Source organism: Echinops telfairi, unplaced genomic scaffold (genome assembly GCF_000313985.2).
Source record: "Echinops telfairi isolate 266 unplaced genomic scaffold, ASM31398v2 ScPeMD7_655;HRSCAF=1070, whole genome shotgun sequence".
Taxonomy (NCBI): domain Eukaryota; kingdom Metazoa; phylum Chordata; class Mammalia; order Afrosoricida; family Tenrecidae; genus Echinops; species Echinops telfairi.
This window is the reverse complement of record NW_022104553.1, coordinates 35658877-35679927: the sequence shown is the minus strand read 5'-3', so window position 1 is coordinate 35679927 and position 21051 is coordinate 35658877. Positions and strand designations below refer to the sequence as shown.

The following is a 21051-nucleotide window of genomic DNA, read 5'->3' as shown; positions in this document are numbered from 1 at the left end:
GAAGGGGGAGGTGATAGCAATGATGACTGTATATCCTCACTCAAGGGGAGTGAATAACAGAATCGTAGGTGAATGGATATACTGGGGGCAAGGGTGGGACAGGCAGGGGATAAAGGGGAGCTGATTATCAAAGAGTTCAAGAAAAAAGAAAATGTTTTAGTAGCAATTGTACAATAACACCTGATCCATTTGAATTATCAAATGTTATGACATCTGTAAGAGTTCCCTATAAAATGATTAATTTTAAAAATTATTAGGGACCATCTGAAGAGACCAAAATGTTTGTAAAAATAATAGGAAAGTGTATTGTTAAAGCCAGGGGGCTAGTCACAAGGCCAGTAATAAGAATGAACAAGTATCATGAAAATTTTTTTGAAAATATATTTCCCAAAGAACAGAAAGAAATAGTAGGGGGGTCAGGAGAAAAGTGTAAGCCAATACCCAGACCAGAAGATTTATGTATATTTAGATTTAGAAGAAACTGAATTAAAGAAGTGGAGAAAAGAGAGAGGGAAAGAAAAATAGAGAAGGGATAAAGGCAAAAGAAGAAAAAGAAACTTTGTTAGTACATTGCCAGGGCTTCTGACTGTCCTCCATTTTTCAAAAAACGCCTCTGACAGTAATAAAACTTTGATTTTGCTTAAAATAGAATTTTCATTTGTTTGAGATAGTCAGTTTTGTTGTTTTCACTATGACAGGGGAAAATAGGAGAAATAAAATATATTTTAGAAGGCTAATGAAATAATTCCAGAGTGAGGGTGGATTGTTGTATAGCATTAGGGTAAAACAGGGGTCCTCACACGATGGCCCGAGGGCCACATGCGGCCAGCTGAGGACATTTTTGCAGCCCGCTGGATGTTTTTGCCCCGTTTTGTTTTTTACTTCAAAATAAGATATGTGCAGTGTGCACAGGAATTTGTTCATAGTTTTGTTTTTTTTTAAAACTATAGTCCGGCCCTCCAAGGGGTCTGAGGAACACTGAACTGGCCCCCTGTTTAAAAAGTTTGAGGACCCCTGGTACTATAAAATATCCTATAAGGTGGAATGTATAGGAATGGCTGCCAATGATCCCAATTCTTTTGGTCTAAACAGTTGAGTAAATGTTTCCAGTTACCTCCATGGGTAAAGGCCAGGCTTGGGGATGAGAGCTGTTTTGGAAGAATCCTGGTTGCATTGCTATTAAAGTGCTCTGTGGTTGGAATTCACCAGACACTCCAATTGGATCTGCCAATGTACTTCCTAAAGATTACAACCTTGGAAATTCTGAGGCAGCTCTACTTTGTTCTACGACGTCACTATGAGTTGAAACCCACTCCAGGGCAAATTGGATAAACATCCAACTGGAAAGGTTGGTTGAGCAGACTTTGTTTTTTATTAAGCCGGGGCTTACAAAATTGATTGAGTGTGCAAAGATTTGGGACTGATCACAGAAGATAAGGACGAGGTAGTTGGGACCACGTCACAACCTCCATGCAGCAGTCGTGCTAAGACTTAATTGGACAGCGCACGAACGCTATGAGGGGACCTTGAGAGCTTCCTGAGGGGTGCAGTTGCCAAGGGAAAGGCCCAAGTCTTAAAGGATGACTAGTGATCACCGAAAGCTTGGAGGCAAATGGGCAACTTTCCCGACAGACTCATGTACGCAGAGGCGCGGGAGCTCAGGCCAAGACACTACACTGATGGAAATGACAGAAGCCAGGAGGTGATGGAGGGAGGGCCGCTCGCGCCTCCACTCCAGCCCTAGGGGCCCGGAAGCCATGAGGACAACCGTCTTTACCCGGATGTTTCCCTCGTACAGCAGAAGCGCCCGGAAGCCAGGAGGTCAGTCATCTTTAACCGGACGTTCCTCTCGTACAGCAAAAACGAGAACGCGCAAATTCATGCTAGCAACTGCAAGTCGCCGCAGAACAGTCGGGACGTTCTGAGGCCTGCGGCCAAGTCTCGCGAGAGCTCAGTCTCACCAGCCCAGCATGCCCCGCGCGGCGGCCGCCGCTGCCGCCGCCGCCGCCGCCGTCTCCGCCGCCCCTCGGCTTTAAGGCGGGAGGCTGGGGGAGGGTAGCGGCACTGGCGCTGCCGCCATGTTGTGTGTGAGGCGGCTGCGGTAGGAGCCGCGGGAGCCAGCGGGCGTGCGGAGCGGCACGCGGCGTAGGAATTAGCCTCTCTGCGAGTGGCCCCGAGCGGCGGCGGCGGCGCCATGAGCGGGGGAACCCCTTACATCGGCAGCAAGATCAGCCTCATCTCCAAAGCGGAGATCCGCTATGAGGGCATCCTCTACACCATCGACACTGAGAACTCCACCGTCGCCCTCGCTAAAGGTACACTGGGCGGGCTTCGGGGGGGTGGCTGGGAAGAGCCGCGCCGGGCGCCTGCCGGGCGCTGTGCCCCGCTCCCGGCCTGCCGGCCTCCTCGCTCCCCCCGCCTGGCGTCTCCCGGGAGGCCGCTCTTCCGCCTGACTCCGGCGAGCGCCGGGGTTCGGCCTCCCCCGGGCTTCCGAGGGAGCACCGCGAAGGTCCCCGCCCTCCGCCCGGCCAAGTCCAGGGGCGGGCGGGGCGGCCGGGAAGTCGAGAACACCAAGCGACGCGTCTTCCAACTCCGAGATTCGGTGGTTCCGTCCCCTGAGCAGGACACAAAGCCTGTTACCGCCTGCCATGAATTTCGTGCTGTTTGTTGATTAGATAGCATCTTTTGTTTGTTTGTTTGTTTGTTTGTTTGTTTTCTTGCCTTCTTAATTTCCATGCGTTGAGCTATTCCCGTAAGCACTGTGCCAAAACTTTGGGTTTGCTCTGCGACGCTGACGATCTCAAAATGCCATTGGTACCACCGGGCAGAGCACATCCCACTTGCCTTAAAAATGGTTATTTGACTGTGCAGCTGTGTCGCGAAGCCGGTGCTGCAGCTGTCTCAAGTGCACATTAAAAATGTTTGGTGCTGCCCCTTTACCCTACTATTAGAAACCCAGGGAGGAGAGGGGTCAGGCTGGGATCCGGGACCCTTGAAAAAAGTAGATCTCAGCGGTCCCCGAGAGCGCTGATTGGTCCCTTTGCATGGAGCCTCGCTGGGAAAGGGGTTTTTGGATATGAGGAGAGGGCTCCCACCCCATAGTCACTACCATCTGCCTGGGTTTTGCCCACATTTGCGAGCCCTTTGCTCATCCGGAAAACTAAACCAGCAAGCAAGCACCTGGGTCTTGAAAGAAAACTCACACTAGTTTGGTTAACGTTATGGATGGAATAGCCTGTTCGAGTCGAATGTTAGGAAGAAAAATGGTCCAAATCCGTAAAATAATTTTACCGTTTGAGTCCACAGGGGGATGATTTCACAAGATCAAACCAGAAGTTAGTAACTTTATGGAGCCTCTGGTAGAGACTTTTAATAGCACTGGGTGTTTAGGACCAATCATCTACTTGGATAGAGAATCTGTGTTTCAGAGCTGCCCACCATCACTTTAGGAAGTCTCTGATGTAGCTGAATACAGAGAACCCAGTGGCCTTGGTGCTTCCTTAGTGGTCACTTTTTTGGAACCAGTTCCTGCAAAACAAATTCCAGCCCACTGTTCCGAAGTAGTATAAGATGATCTGCAGTTGAATTGAGGTGATGGTTGCACAACTCTTGCTATGGAAAATAATGGATTGTGTGCTTTAAAAAATCACCAAGTCTGCTTTTAAAAAGGAGAGCGTACCCCCAAACATCGCTCCCTTCCTTACTAAACATTGCCTCATTAAAACACTTGTAAACTATCTCTTCACCATCTGCATTACTCCCCAGTACCTCAGGGTGCAGGAGAGTATTTAGCAAAGATTAAACATTTGCCCTGTGATGCTTTTTAAATAGCCCAGTCAGTTTTTGCTGGGTCTTGCTTTTAAGTCATCGTAAGTTTCCTTCTTTCTTTTTGTAAACAGATGAATGTTGTCTCCGTTGCTGTCAGGTGCTGCTATAGCAAATACCACACGTGGCTTTTAACTAACAAGGTTATTTTCTTGGATTTTATGAGATTAGAAGCCCCAATTCAGGGCACTGGCTGCATGGGTAGGCTTTGCTTCTCTGGGGGAGGTCCTTGTCCCTTCTGAGCTTCTGCTTCTTACTTCTTCTTCCTACTTCTTTGGCCCTGGTGCTGTGGTGGGTCACACATGGGCCTGCTAACCTCAAGGTCAGCAGTTTGAAACAATCATCTCTTTCTATGCCTGTTAATATTTACATACAACCTTAGAAACCCAGGAGCAGTTCCTCCTGGTCCTATTGGGTCTATTTTGACTTGCAATGACTGAATGGCAGTGAGTTTGTTTTGTATGTTTTGTATCTTTATCTTCCCCCTTTCTACTTTGCTGCTTGCTTCATATGCTTTTTTAAAAAATCATTTTGTTGGGGGCTCATACAGCTCTTAGCACAATCCATACATGCATCAATTGTATAAAGCACATTTGTACATTCATTACCCTCATCATTCTCAAAACATTTGCTCTCCACGTAAAACCCCTGGCATCAGCTCATTTTTCCACCTCCATCCCCGCTTCTCCCTCCCTCATGGACCCTTGATAATTTATAAATTATTATTTTGTCATATCATACACTGTCCAACGTCTCCCTTCACCCATTTTTCTGTTCTCCGTCCCCCAGGGAGGAGGTTATATATAGATCGCTGTAATCTCGGTTCATATACTCTTTTAAATCTCAAAAGATTTAAAATTTACTGTGCTCTGATAATGGTCTCATTAACATACCCAAAAAACCCTGTTCCCCACAAGGCTTGTGACCACAGGTTTATCCCATTGCTTTAAGAGAGACAGCCTTTCTACTCTACAGGCTTTCATAAAGATTATAACGAGTTGCAGGTTCACCGGTCTGACTCTGGGGTCACCTGCTCACTGAGTTGGACTTGACTCCGTGGCAATAAGTTTTGCTTTGTTTTGTTTTGTTTAGTTAACTGTTATATGCTCTGGGAAACAACAACAACAAAGATGTGTGTGTGTGCCCCAATTGATCGTGATGCTTGCTTTATTGTAGTCTGGAACTGAAACCTGAATTTTCCCCTGATATGCCTGTATTGCATTGGGCAAATGCACTGCTCCAAAGACCTTTTTTTTTTTACTGTAAAATCATAGAAATCTTTATTAAAACTGTATCAAGATGTGAAGTTACGGTTTCTCAACATATCTTCCATCTAGGTCCCAAAGGCCTTTTTTAAAGGGTTAGAAAACTAAGCTGTCACCTCAGGACAGAGATGCACCTGACCCAAGCCATGATACTTTCCTCATTGCGAAAACTGGACAATGAGTAAGGAAAACCAACTGCGAATTGGTGCTTTTGAATTAGAGTTGGCAAGGAATCCCCTTTACAAGCAAGGATGCCCTCATCATTCTCAAAACATTTGCTTTCTACTTGAGCGCTTGGTATCAGCTCCTCATTTTTTCCCCTCCTTCCCTGCCCCGCTTCACGAACCCTTAATAATTTATAAAGTATTAATATTTTGTCATGTCTTACACTGTCCGATGTCTCCCTCCTGGTATCGCTACTCTCATTGCCCTGATGGGTTTTTCTGTCCTGGATTCCCTGTGTTTCCAGTTCTTATATGTACCAGTGTACATCCTCTGGTCTAACTGGATTTGTAAGGTGGAATTGGGATCGTGATGGGGGCGGGGGGAGCATTAAAGAACTAGAGGAAAGTTCCATTTTTCTTCGTTTATATACTGTACCCTGACTGGCTCATCTCCCTGCGGCCCTTCTGTAAGGGGATGTCCGGTTGCCTACAGATGGGCCTTGGGTCTCCACTCCGCACTCCCCCTCATTCACAATGATAAGATTTGTTCTTTGATGCCTGATCCCTGATCCCATTGACACCTCGTGATCACACAGGCTGGTGTGCTTCTTCCATGTGGCCTTTGTTGCTTCTCAGCTAGATGACCGCTTATTTACTTTCAAGCCTTTAAGACCCCAGATGCGATATCTTTTTATAGCTGGGCACCATCAGCGTTCTTCACCACATTTGCTTATGCACCCTGCTTCCCCCACCCCCTAAGCCCCCACTTTGTCTTCAGCAATCATGTCTGGAAGGTAAGCATCATGGAATGCCAGTTTAATAGAACAAAGTGTTCTTGCATTGAGGGAGTACTTGAGTAAGGGCCCAATGTCCATCTGCTACCTTAATACTAAACCTATAAATATATGCAGAGTTATATATAAATATATTTACATATGTACATGCCTGTATTTAGACCTCTATAAATGCCCTTTGCCTTCTAGTTATTTCCTCTATTTCCTTTTACTTTCCTCTTGTCCCACTATCATGTTCAGCCTTCATTTGGGTTTCAGTAATTCCTCTCGGTTACATTGCCCTTGATCAAGCCCTACTAGGTCTCCAAACCCAGGGACAAGGGAACAACAAGTGATCCAAAATCAATGGTGAGGAGGGTGTAGAAGGCCTGGTAGGGCTTGATTAAGATTTCATCTTTATGAAGTACCTTTGAAATCTTTTGCCCATTTTTCTGTTATGCATGTCTTTTGTGAGATTTATATATTCTGGCTTTGAATACGTCATTGGATATAGGTACTATAAATAGTCTTTCCCATTTAATGGAATGAACATTCAAAAGAATGAACTTCTGATCTTAATATAGTCATCTTTATTAGTTTTTCCTTTTATGAATAGTATCTCTCTTTTTAGAATAGTATCTTTTTTTTTAAGGAGTTTTTCTTCCCCAGGGTAATGGAGATAGTTTATCTTTTAAAAGCTATTTTGATTTGCTTTTATACATTTAGATCTATAATGTACCTAGATGTGATTTTTTTGTTTGGTGTGAGATAATTAGAGCTTTAAATTTAGTGAGAGGTGTGTGCTTGGTTTGTGTATGGTCCAGATTGCAATTTATATCCCTTATTTAGGTATTACTTATGATTTAAACTTATGTGGAATTACAAAGAGCTCTTGACATTTTGCCTTTTTATGATATGTGGTATTAGGAGACTGGTTTCCCTTGGTACAAAGTCCTTGTTTATGTGGGTTATTTTGACATAATTAACCAATATAATTAAAACAATATTTTGCTAATTTTTATTTTCCTAATTTAGAATGTTATGTAAATATTTTCATTGTATATGTAAAGTATGAATTTAATACAAACAATTTGCCGTTGGCTACTAACATGGTTGACAGTTCAAACCAAACCATGGAAAGGAAGACTTGGTGATCTGTTTTCCTAGAGATTCCAAAAGAAAGCCCTCTGCCAACGAGTCCGTTCTGACTCATAACAAAGCTATGTAGGGTTTCTGAGGTTGTAATCTTTACCGGAGCAGGCAGCCTCAGCCTTCTTCTGAGGAGCAGCTAATCTTGTGGTTAGCAGTCCAATGCTTACCCTACAGTATCACCAACCCTAGATTACAGCCAGGGAAGCCCTATGGACGGTTGTGCTCTGTAGCACATGGGATCACTGTGAGTTAAAGTCTGCTCAATGTCAACAGAGTGTAAGTATAGTTAATAATAATTTATTTTTATATTGATGATTAAAATTATTTAAAGTACCTCTTTGTACTCTTTTCCCAACTTGATAAATTTTGGTATTTAAAACCATCACAGTAAGTTTCAGTATATTTAAAGGCAGCTTGTTTATTTCTTATAGTCTTCGTCACAGCTCTGAGTTTACTTTTCTTCCTAATCATGATTTAGCATTTAATCTCCGTTGCTTGCTTGCATATGTTGTTCATCATTACCTTTTCTCCAAAATCTGAACTTCTGATATCAACAAATATTTAATGAACAAATACATTGAAATGACTTAGCATTTTACCTTATTAATCTTGTAGTAGTCTCTTGGGAATATCTCTTTAGTAGTGTTTTTCTAGGCTCTCCCAGTATGTATTTCTCTTTAAAACTAAAATTCAGGTATGTGCTTCATAGTGTCCAACCGCATATATATCCATGCCCTGGAGAGAAGAGGTTTGTTTGGACAGATACCAGGACGCAGGACCAGGGTTGAGCTTATAGCTGCTTCCCTAGTGGCTTACAGTCATGCATGCAGGGCTGTGTCTACGCTTATTAGTGTACTAGAGCTGCTGTAACTAATCACAACCCAACTAGATGGCTTAAAGCAAATTCTTTCATAACTTTGACAGTGGTTGTTATCAAGGTGGTTCTTACTCATGGCATCCTTATATTTAACCGTAAAAGTACATTGTCTAGTGCAGTGCTGTGAATGTCTTAATTGGCTCTTGTAGTCCTAGTTTTTGTAACTCCCTCCAAATGATTAGGTAGAACTATGCAAATAAAGGAGTGCTTGTGGCCCACCATGGAGGTTAAGCTAGCTTGTTAAAAATGAAAATAAAGGGCATGACACTCTTATGGGGTGGGGGGCTAGCATCATGCAAATACGATGTATGGAACCTGTGGTAGTTTCATAATCTGGTGTCAATTTGAGAACTCTGGTGTCAAAGATTGAAGGGGTGGAGTCTAGCCAGTCAATCAGGTTGCAGCTTGATGACCTCATTTGGAGGCAGGAAGGAGATGAATAGCGCACTGGAGGCCAGATACACCCTCTGCTTCTTCCTGCTAACAAGACACATAGAGCCAAACTGATGGAGTCAGAGCCCTGGAGCTGGAGGAACCACGTCTCCATGCCAGCGCTGAGATGCTTCCCCTGCCACTGGATCCACAAGGTTTTCCGCCCACTGCCCTGTGATCTTTCTGCATTCAGCATCATTGCATATCTTGTATGAGTCTGAAGAGGAATTTATAGACTGGTATGGGACATGTGGGCTAATATCAAACTTATGGGCTTGATCTGGACTGGACTGTGATTTTTTTTTTAATGTACAATTGCTCTTTGATATACAGATCTGTCTTACACACATGAGTGTCTCTGGATTTGTTTCTCTAGTCAACCCGGATTAACATAGAACCCTAATATGGGATTTGATCATTTGTTGCCATCCTGCTAGGCTTGAAATGGGCCATCCCAGAGGTGAAAAAAGAGAATCTCACTGTCTTAAAAGAGCCAAGAGTGGAGAGATCCTTAAGACCCAAAATCCCTTTGCTTAACTTCCTAGATAAAGGAGACCAAAAACTGACTGTAAAGGCAGCAGAAATCAGGAGATCGAGAGGAGATGGTGCTGTGGGCTTTCTGGCCCATGGAGCAAGAAAGCTGAGTGCCTTTGGGGAGGCATAATGAGATGTTTCAGCCACTTAAGCAAGGGGAACTAGGTTTGTCAACTCATAGAGCCCCAAGCTAGCTTGGCTAGCTAGGCTAGCTAATAAGCTTGGCCTTCAGGCCAAGGCTGAATTGCAATGGAGTGCCTCTTGGCAGAACTCAAAAGAGCTTGTTTTGTTTTGTTCTTTAATATCGTTTATTGTGTTTTGGTGAGAATTTACATAGCAAAATAGGTTCTCATTAAACAATTTCTATACATATTGTTCATTGACATTGGTTACATTTTTCACGTATCAACATTTGTGGTTTTCTTGATAACGTATTCACATATCATATACTTCTGTGGTTAAATTGCTTTATAAATGAGTTGTATATACATAATCACAATCTATTCTAGTGCTTCCCCCCTGACAGATTCATTGTTGCTCTCTGTATCCCCTCACCCTCCCTTTCTCCCACCCCCTACTCCCTCATCCTTGATAAACCACTATACCGTTATCTCTGTGTTTCTACTTCATCTGTGCTTCACAAACTGGGAGACTTAGTAATAACAATAAAAAATAAAAACAAGATAAAATGGCATGAATAAAATACTAATAATATAAAGATAAAAGTACAATAATGAGTAAGAAAGAAAAGACCACCATCAATATTAAAAGCCACTGAAGATAAAAGTGCCTTTAATATTGTGGAACAAGCAAGAAATACTTGAGCCTAGATCAAATTCAAGTTGGGTCAAGATGGCAGTCACTTGACCAAGTGTTAAATTATACTGTGTTTGATTACCATAATCAAGTTTATAAAAATCCCTGAGACAAGAAAATGCAATAATAATAATCTCTGTCTGAGAGTAAAGCTGTGGGAGTCCCTTGCCTGTGCCTAGAAGGAATCTGCCAGAGACTTACCCTAACTAGATACCTGCAGATGGATTTTGGGCTCCCACTGTCAACCACGGCCTTCTACAAATTCACAATTTAAGCACTGATGCTTTTCCCTTTGTCATATTTGGATTTTTGTTATCTTTGGATCAAACAGTCTGGTATGCTTCTTCAATGTGGACTTAGTTGACTCCTCTCTTAGATGGGTGCTTGTTTGAATACAAGCCTTAAGACATCCCCACCATCACCACCCAAACACTATTCTGATAGTCGAGCACCATCTGCTTTCTTCACCATACTTTGCTGTAGCACTTTTATCTTCAGTGATCCTCTCATGAAGGGTAGTATCCAGCAGGCCCATGTTATAGGAACTACTTGTTCTTGGATTGAGGCTTATGCACCTATTTTGTCTTCAGTGATCGTATAGGGAGGGTGAACATCACAGAATGCCAGGTGGTTAGAACAAAGTGTTCTTGCATTGAGGGAGGCCTTGAGCAGAGGCCCAATGTCCATCCACTTCTTCAATGTATTGCCGTATAAATATATGTGAATAGGCAAATACCTCTATTTTAGGAATTAATTTTTTAAGGTTTTCAAAAATTAATATACTTACATATGTACACATAAACATTGCTTCCTAGAACTTTACTGTTTCCTTTTCCCTTCCTCCTACCCTACCATCATGCTCACCCTCTGCCTCTTAGTAATTCTTGTCAGCTAGATTGCTGTTGGTCCCACACTAGCAGGATCTCTATGTCCTCCTTGTTGCTTTTAATTACCTAGTTGTTCCCCCATCTATGGCGATGTTTGTTCACCACTCCTTTCCCTGCCACCTCCTCTCCCCAAGCTCCTCCCAAACCGCCGTCCGTTGCTTTCTCCTCGGGCTTGCTTCCCATGCCTGTCTTCCATAGGTAGAGCCTAGTTATTTTTATTCCCATAGGTAAGAAACTTGTTCTTATAGTTGCTTTTGTGTTGCTTATCCTATTGAATTGATCAGCACTATTGGTCTGTTCTCATTAACACACTTCACCTCTATATTGGTGAGCACCAGGACTCAATGGTCTCTCTCCATTCTTTTAAAATTTTTATTTTATTGTATACTTCCCTCCTGATAATGTATCTAGTTTGTGACTTTAAATACTATTTATCCATTTCTATTTTCTGTCTCCAGCCTAGACCTTTATGAACTTATGTATATTCAATGCCTCTTTAACATCTCCACCCCAAACCAAACTCGCAAGTTCTTTCTTATCAATAGTGACCCTATATAGGGTTTCCAGGACTGTAAATCTTTTTGTTGTTGTTTATAATTTTATTAGGGGCTCATACAACTCTTATCACAATCCATACATACATCAGTTGTGTAAAGCACATTTGTACATTCATTGCCCTCATCATTCTCAAAACATTTGCTCTCCACCTAAGCCCCTGGCAGCAGCTCCTCATTTTCCCCCTCCCTCCTTACTCCCCCCTCCCTCATGAACCCTTGATAATTTTTTAAAATCATTTTATTAGGGGCTCATACAACTCTTATCACAATCCATACATACATCAATTGTGTAAAACGCATTTGTACATTCATTGCCCTCATCATTCTCAAAACATTTCCTCTCTACTTAAGCCCCCGGCATTAGGTCCTCATTTTCCCTCTCCCTCTCCCCCCACCTCCCTCATGAGCCCTTGATAATTTATAAATTACTTGTCATATCTTGCCCTGTCCAAAAATTCTAAAATGATTGCTTCATTTGTTTCTAAAATCCTGGTGGTGGTGTTGCCAATATGATTCCCAGTCACTGTTCTCTCGGAAAGTTTGTAGAATTCTTTATTCTTCAAATTCAGAAACAGCACCACACCAGTATGCCCCCCCACCCCTGTGGGTCTTGAGTCTTCAGACGTCTGTCTTTAACCTAGTAAGTTCTTGCATTCTCTTGCTCTGTAATTAGCTACTATCTTGTTTTCTACTCCTCTTTCTCACACACACACCTTTTTTTCTCCTAGAACTCCTGTTAATCTTCCTCTTTGTTTTATAGTTTAGGGTTTCATGTAAAACCTACCACAGCGAGAATACTCCGCTTAAAGTGTTGTGGTTAAATTTAGACTGCCTGTTCAAGATGGCAAATTGGGCATCCCGCTCTTGTCCTCGCCTCTTGGAAACCACACAGAAATTCTCAAAGGGGGGATTTTTTTATTTAACAAGATGTATAAACCCTTCAGGACATGGTCCATTTAGAAAGAAGATACCAGCAACAAAAGTTTGGAGGCTGGCACACAACTGATGGATAGATTTAAGACTGAGAAAACTGCAGCCTATGTAGGGAGAGGAGGAAGCAAAGAAGTAAGCTAGATGATTTACACCCAAACTCCTAAAAACCTCCAGAATTTTCATCACTAGGTACACTGGACTAGAAAAATTCAAATAATTGAGAATTAGGGTAGAGGTTTTTAACTGAAATTCTGTTTAGACCGTGATCAGTTCCCAAGACTGTAGCTCTCTTGAGAAAGTAGAGAGATCTAGAGAACCCTGGGCATAGTCCAGAGCAAAGGTACCACACTAACAGGACAACATAACTTAAGGTGACCAGATTTAAAGCGGGACACCATAGACTGGGGGAGGGGGGATTCTTGATTAAAAATTTGGTCTATATGGACCAAATAGACCGTTCCCTAGCTTGTCGTGTATTCTTTCCAAAAATCGGGACTTTTTTAAAATGCCAAAAAGCAGGACGTCTGGTCACCTTAACATAACTGGAATCTGAGACATGCATGTTCAGGGAATATTATGTATTCATTTGTAATTTGAACAGCATATTTCATATGAAGAAATTATTAATTAGGGATTAAGTATTAAGGAGTTAAGAGAACTTAGGAAAACACAGGAATCGTAGCTATAAGGACCAACCTTTTCCTGACTAGGGCACAGCACCTAAGGAAGGAAAAATGGAAGAGAGCTTCCTCGCAAGGCTGAGATTCGGATCTGATTGTGACCCAGGGATGACTGACATTTGCTGCCATGTTGCATGTTGGAGCTGGCAAGCAGGAAGCCACCCTCGGAGGTGTGATGAGATTCATGGGGAAGCTGCCTCTTGAGCTGTTGAAACTCCACTAGGAAGCTACCCTCTATTGCACTGGCAAAGCTTCCCCTCTTAAAGTGACAGGTTTCTTTAAAAAGGAAACAGGAACTTTTGTTAAATTGTTTAAGATGTCAGCAGCTGTTTGTTTCTGTTTTAGCTTTTTCAAACAGCTTTATTAGGGTATCATTTCTATAGTGTGAAATTTATCTATTGGAAATGTTCTATTCCATGAGGTGCATAGCTATCACTGCAATTCTGTTTGTTTTTACTACAATTCAGTTTTAAAACAATTTCACAACCCTAAACAGTTACCTCAGGCCTAGTCAGCACTCACTTCCACCCATCTCCTTCAGACATCATAATTAGACATTATTTCAACTTGAGTAATTTTGCTAGTGTTTAGAATGGATTCTTAATAGGGGTTCATGAGTAGATTTCAAGGATTCTTCTGAAATTAGACATTAACTTTGGTTTACGTGTATAAACATCTGGAAAGAGGGTCCTAAGCTTGTTTTAATTTATCCAGTAGCCAGATAAATATATACTGCTAGTCATGTGGAGTAACTAGTAACCTCGTCCCACCTACAAGGTCAGCAGTAAAAACCGCCAGCCACTCTGGAAGACAGATGAGGCTTTTTCTCCCTGAAAAGAGTAAATTGTCGAGAAGCAACAAAGCCCTCGTGAAAGAAGCACTTCAGCCTGTGTGATCATGAGGTGTCGATGGGATCAGGTATCAGGCATCAAAGACCCAGAACCAAAAATCATATCAGTGTGAATGAGGGGAGAGACCCAAAGCCCATTTGTAAACATTGAAACATCCCTTTACAGAAGGGTCACAAGGAAGAGACAAGTCAGTCAGGGTGCAGTATAGCACTGATGAAACATACAGCTTTCCTCTAGTTCTTTAATGCTTCCTCCTCACCCCCGACTATCATGACCCCAATTTTACCTTACAAATCCGGCTAGATCAGAGCATGGACTCTGGTACAGATAAGAGCTTGAAACACAAGGAATCCAGGACAGATCAACCCCTCGTGACCAGTCATGAGAGTAGCAATACCAGGAGGGTAAGGGGAAGATGGGGAGAGAAAGGGGGAACGGAGCACAATAATATAAATAACCTCCTCCCAGGGCAATGGACAACAGTAAAGTGGGTGAAGGGAGACATGAAAAAAAAATTGATACGTTATCAAGGGTTCATGAGGGAGGAGAGAAATGCGCTGATACCAAGGGCTCAAGTAAAGAAAATGTTTTGAAAGTGATGATGGCAATAAATGTGCTTGACACAATACAATGGATGGATTGTGATAAGAGCTGTAAGAGCCCCCAGTAAAATGATTTTTTTTTTAACTGCATGGCATCAAATTTAGAGCAGTAACTAGAAAAATAAAAACAGGACAAGGGATGACAGTGAGTTTATGTTAATGGGAGAGGGTGAAAGTAGTTATAGAACTCAAAAATGTGATCAGTGCCTTTGAATGCCCCATATTATAAAATCATTGAGTTGTGTATATTCTCAACAATAAAAAGGCTATGTACACAACATTCAAGTCTGAAAATGAACTCAGCCCAATGACTCAGTTTTCAGCCAAACAATAGACAAGTCTAAAGGAGAACATTAGCACTAGTGAAATCCCACACATTAGCTTAATCAACCTTTCAAGATCAAAAGAACAGCATTTATCTAAGGACAAAGTTCAGAAGGGTTAAGAGTGAAAACAGGTAACAGAAGATACGGGATAAGTGATGTTACATTGTGGGATTGAAACCAGTAAGATTGAACAAAAAAATACATGAACTACTGAATGCAAAATTTAAACTCTGCACTGTAAACCTTCACTCTATTCACAATGAAAAGTTAAATAAAAATATTACCAACCCCCCCCCATCATAACTACCAAAACATTAAATAAAAAAATAGTATACTACCACAGATCATCTTTAAATTGATTACATTTAATTTAAGGTAAAACCCACTCTTGTTTTCCTTTTTGAAAGCTACAGATAAGGTAATGACTGCTTTCTCATATTGCTGATTGAAGAACTGCTGTTTAATACTTGAGCTAATACTTCTAAGAACCAATGCCTGAATGTGATGAATAGTCAGACCTCCTATCCTTTATTTTCTCACCAGTTCGGTCCTTTGGTACAGAAGACAGACCAACAGATCGTCCAATTCCACCTCGAGATGAAGTCTTTGAATACATTATATTCCGTGGAAGCGATATTAAAGACCTCACTGTTTGTGAGCCACCAAAACCACAATGCTCTCTGCCACAAGACCCAGCTATTGTTCAGGTAAACGAATAGTAAATCTAACTTGGAAGTGTAAGCAAATTGCTGTGGGGTTTTGTTTTGTTTTCTTAATGGAATGGTCATGTAGCTCGCCATTTCACACTAGAAAATTACCTAGATAAAGTTGTCATCTAGACTTTTCTTTTTTAGTTTTATTGGCATATAACTCGCATATCATATAATTCAATAGTTCGATCACATCAAGAAAAGTAGTACAACGATCACCACAATCAGTTTTAAAACATGTTCTTCATTCTTGTACCAATCATTATTAGCTTCTCATTTCCTCCCAACCTCCTCTGTCATACCCCCAAGGAACCATTAATCTAGTTACTCTCTCTCTAGATTTACTTATCCTGGATTTCATATACAGAACAAAATTTTAAAAGAAGAAACAAGCTAACAACAATAACAAAGTAAAACATAAAAACCTCAATCAAAAAAGAAAGAAAATATTAAAAGCTAGGACATTTAAAATGGATCAAAAGGAAGCTCAATTGATGCAGTGTTAAATGTTAACCTAACTGCATCAGCATTAATCCACTTTCCAGTACAGTCTGTATGGTATGCATAAAACCTTTTCTCTTTATATCATAAGTTGGAATGGGTAAAAACAATCTTCGGAATTTATTTTCATTATAAAATATTTGTTAATTTCAAAATATCTAATATTGTTTGAGGGCTATGTCCATGTGTACACTGATTTTATATTTGTTGTTGGGAATATACACAGCAGGACATGTACCAACTCAACCATTTCTACATGTGCAATTCATTGATTCCATTTGTGGTCTTCAGATTGTCCCAACATTCTCCCCCCTCCTTTTTCAAGTTACTGCTGGCAGTTTTATCTCAGAGTTCTTAAAAGAACACTGCTTAAGGCAGACTTTCCCTACTGAACTATTGTTTGGTTTTGTTTAAGAAGACGTCAAAGGGATATTTTTGATGCAAAGTTTAAAGATTATCTCAAGGTAGTAGTCGTTTTGGTGATTAGTTAGCTTGTATGACCCCAGAAAGTCTGGAGTCCTTGAGAATGTGCATTTCTATTCTGCATGTTATCCCTTCTGATCTAGTATGATAGAAAAAGAAGCAAGTTGGTCGTGAAGGCAGTTAGCCATCCATTCCATATCCTCCTGTCAAGACTCCTCCCTCTGTTACTCCAGGCAGATAGAGATTAATTGCTGTACCTTAGTACCTGTTTACACACTTTTAAGATCCCAGATCTTAAAACACAACCAAGTAGGAAGTAGAACAGAAGCACTAAACATATCATTGAGCCAGTTAACTGGGATTTCTCAGGAAAACATAACCCTGAATCTCCAAACCAACGAACCAGATCCGAGGTATTTGGCTGTAAATAAGCAGGCTCAGCAGCTACCCTTCTTTTCGCCTTTGGTCATTGCTATAAATATATTCCTCAGACAGCTTTTGCTGATTTCGCTTTTTACAGATGCACAATTTTTTGGCTACAGTTACGTTAATCTCTATACTTACACATATTCAAGTTAATTCTCAGTACTCTCTGACCTTGGCATCCTAATTATCATTTTTGCAAGTGAAGATGTGGACATGGAGCTAGAAGTTGAACCCAGGCAGTTAGCTTTTATTGCCACAATCTGTGCCAATTGATTATATTCAGATATGGATCATGTTACAGACCAGAGTAATAATTCTCTTACAGACCCATTATTTGAGTAATCAGTTTCATGGGTATGAAAGAAATAGCTCTAATCAGCCACCATAATCCCTTAAGTAAAATTATTATGCTTAAAATTATATAAAATAATGAATTCTTTAAAACATACATATTTTAAAAGACCCTATGTGTTCCTGATAAGATACATTTTAAAATTTGTTGTTGTCAGGTGCTGTCAAGTTGGTTTTGACTCATAGCAACCCCATATACACCACCCAGTCCTGAGCCATCCTCATAAATGTTCTGTGTGCGCCCTCGGCAGCCACTATGTCAGTCCATCTTGTTGAACATCAGTAACTGGTCTCTCCTGACAGCATGTTCAAAATACTTAAGACAAAGTCTGCCCTTCATTCTAAGGAACATTATGACCATACTTCTTCCAAGACAAATTTGTTTGTTCTTTTGGCAATCCATAATACTTTGATATTGAGTATTTTATTAAAACTAGAAAGCATGATGTCTAAAAGATAGCAATCTATGGATTCAAAAAGTTGTTCATGACATGTTTACATACTTGTTGTAATCTCATCCATAACAAATAAGGAATGAGGTTTGTGTGAGAATTTTTACTTGGCATAACTGATTACACTTTTCTTCTGAATCCTTTTTCTTCTCAACTATTTCTTGTCAGAAATCATTTTATCGTTTGATTAGTGGTTTTTCACCAGAGTAATGCTTTTAGCTTGGTTTAAATTAACATTTTTTAATCGTTTTATTAGGGGCTCATACAACTCTTACCACAATCCATACATACATCAATTGTGTAAAGCACATTTGTACATTCATGGTCCTCATCATTCTCAAAACATTTGCTCTCCACTTAAGCCCCTGGCATCAGGTCCCCATTTTCCCCCCTCTCCCCGCTCCCCCCTTCCTCATGAACCCTTGATAATTTATAAATTATTATTTTGTCATATCTTGTCCTGTCCGACGTCTCCCTACACCCACTTTTCTGTTGTCCATCCCCCAGGGAGGAGGTCGCATGTGGATCCTTGTCATCGGTTCCCTCTTTCCAACCCACTCTCCCTCTACCCTCCCAGTATCGCCACTCACACCACTGGTCCTGCAGGGATCATCCGCCCTGGATTCCCTGTGTTTCCAGTTCCTATCTAAATTAACATTTTTAATAGTCCTGAGTGATTAAAAACACTTCTTAGTTTTCCTTAAAATAGCTTGAATAGGAATTGTCTTAGTGTTTTGTACCTATTAAAAGAAAACACCTAATGAACGGTTCAAAAGAAAACAAAGTCTTACAGAAAATTAAAGTGGGGGGGGTGAAGAGAAAAGTACCTTTTAACACTTTTCTTTTTTTTTTTTTTGCTTGCTGTGAGATAACTTTTTTAATAAAGTGGTAAATTTTATTCTTAGAGCATAAACTGGAGAAATCTTTACTTCTGTCCACTCTCCCTCTTTTAAAGCCTTCTTTTGGGGGAGGACAAATCTAAAGGTATCCTGAGCAAATAAGAGTCTCTTCAATGGAAGAAAAAGAGACATTCTTATAGAGCTGCAGCTCATTTCTTCTATAACAAACACTGGTGTTATCTTAGACCAAAGGAGCTTCATAAAAATACTTGGTAAAATTGTATTATCTTTCAATTCCATTTTTTCATAGAATTTTCGAAGCACCCTCATATTTGCCTTATAATAATTGTCTTAGACACCAGGCGTTTGAGTAATCCGTTTCATAGAGTTAGGAAAGAAAGGAAGAAAGCACTAGTCAACCGGCATCATCTTGGACTTACACTGTCCATCATTCTGCAGTGTTTTTAAGTGCACAAGTAAGGTCCTAGGATTGATGACATTCCAGTTGGCCTTTAGTAGTATTTCTTATTCTAAAATATGTTAGAATAAGAAAAGAGGTATAATGGGCAAAGAGGGGAAAGGGAAAAGGGGGGAACCCATCACAAGGTTGGATATATGTATATAATCCCCCCTTCCCCAAGAGGACTAGTAACAGAAAAGTGGATGAAGGGACACAATGGACAGTGTAAGATATAAATTAATTATAATACATAATAATATATAATTAATCAAGGATTGACAAAGTTGGGAAGGTGAGGAAAAAAAGAGAAACGTATACAAACGCTCAAGTAGAAAGAAAATGTTTTGGAAATGAGGATGACAAAATATTTACAAATATACTTGATACAATTGACGTATGGAGTGTTGTAAGAGCTCCCAATAATGATGATTTTTTAAATATTAAATTTTTAAAATAGTATATAAAGTGGTTGTATATTTATATATAGAGATGTATATATAAATCTAAAAGTATATTTTGGGTTTTGGTAACTTAAAGTTTTTATAAAATATCCTTTAAATTAGTGATATCTATGTTTTAAAATATCAATAGCTTTGTGAGGTGAGTTTCAATTTGCATCTCTTTTAATTGTGAATTTTAATAATACGCCTCAAGTGATTGAAAAGTAGAATAAAATTTTTAAATGGGATATTTTATGTCAGTACTTGGTAACTATTCTTAAAAGTGATTTTTCTGTTTTTTCTTTATTCAAACTTCTTTCCCGTTTATTCATGAACCTGGCAAAAATAACCCATGCTTTTCCTTCAGTCTTCACTAGGCTCCTCTGCTTCTTCATTCCAGTCAGTGGGCTCCTATGGACCTTTTGGCAGGATGCCGGCATATAGTCAGTTCAGTTCAAGTTCAATAGTTGGGCAGCAGTTTGGTGCTGTTGGTGTTGGTACGTGCTACTTTTGTCTGTGTGTGTGTTGTATGGTGTGCAATCTTCCTGTATACTTTTTATATCCTTATTTATTGATATTGATACCACATACTTATCATTGTTTTAAAGGCTTTATTTAATGTCCTTAATGAGTAATGGTTCTATAAAGGTCACATCTCAAAATAGCTACATATCATTTAACCTAGAGATTTCCAGTTACCATATTTGACTGGGTGGCATTTTTAATTTACATAAGTCCAATTTAAATCTACATAATTTAAAATTAATACTCCTCTCCCTCTATGATGGATTTTCAAAAAGGGATTAGTAAAGGAGAACTGATGTCAGTTTTTTATTTCGTTTCAAAGAGTAAAATGCCATTAAGGAATATTTATTATGCTGAATGTGAACATATTTAACACCTATGAGAAATGCCCATGCTTGCATTGTTTATTAAAATATTAATCAAAACACTAAAATGCAATGAAAGTTTATAGGAAAAAGTGGGCTAAAGACAGTTCTGTTGATTAGAAGACAAACTGTCCACTGTGTGTTAAAAGCTAAATGTAATCAGCTGTTTCAAGGCAAATAGAAGAAATGATAGTCGAGCTAAACAGAAAATTTCAAAGGTCATCTCAAGAAGGCAAAAGTAAAGTATTGTAATGAAATGAACAAAGACTTAGGGTTAGAAAACCAACAAAAAACACACACTCAGCATAGCTTAAACTGAAAGAACACAAGAAAAAAATTGAAGTCTTGAGTTGAAACATTTAAAGATTCTATAGGCATATGAGCAAGAACCAATGGTACTGAAGGAAGAAGTCCAAGCTGCACTGAAAGCATTATCCCAAAACAAGGATCCAGGAATTAATAGATTACCAACTGGAATGCTTCAACAAACTGATGAAGCACTTACTCGTCTATGCCAGGAAATTGGAAGATAACTGCTTGGCAAACTGACTGGAAGAGATCCATATTGTACCCATTCCAAAGAAAGGTTACCCAGCAGAATGCTTAAATTATAGAACAATATCATTGATGTCAGATGCAAGTAACGTTTTTGTGAAGATCATCAAACAACAGATGCAGCAGTACATTGACAGGAAGAGTTGCCATAGGTTCAGGCTGGATTCAGAAGAGGATGTGAATAAAGGATATCATTGCTGATGTCAGATGGATCTTGGCTGAAAACAGAATACCAGAAAGATATTTACTTGTGTTTAATTAACTGTACAAAGGCATTCAACTGTGTGGATCATAGCAAACTATGAAGAACTTCTTTGTTCTCCTGCGGAA

General features: G+C 40.2%; 1 protein-coding gene and 1 long non-coding RNA gene across 5 annotated transcripts in view; one reads left to right on the top strand and one right to left on the bottom strand.

The window, feature by feature from the left end:
* LOC123522008 overlaps positions 1–1900 on the bottom strand; it is a 5228-nt gene extending 3328 nt beyond the window's left edge. The window contains exon 1 of the long non-coding RNA XR_006680324.1: positions 1778–1900. This is a non-coding gene — a long non-coding RNA (uncharacterized LOC123522008). The remainder of the gene's footprint in view (positions 1–1777) is intronic.
* A 203-nt stretch (positions 1901–2103) lies between these two features.
* Positions 2104–21051, top strand: part of LSM14A (LSM14A mRNA processing body assembly factor) — a 36448-nt gene continuing 17500 nt past the window's right edge. For 2 of the 4 annotated variants that reach the window (XM_004715828.2, XM_045292841.1), the window contains exons 1-3: positions 2107–2315; positions 15218–15381; positions 19644–19773. In XM_004715828.2, coding sequence (XP_004715885.1) covers positions 2195–2315; positions 15218–15381; positions 19644–19773 — 415 coding nt within the window. In that variant the 5' untranslated portion in view covers positions 2107–2194. Of the gene's footprint in view, positions 2316–15217; positions 15382–19643; positions 19774–21051 lie in introns of all 4 variants that reach the window. The other 2 variants (XM_045292843.1, XM_045292842.1) reach the window with 2 other exon arrangements.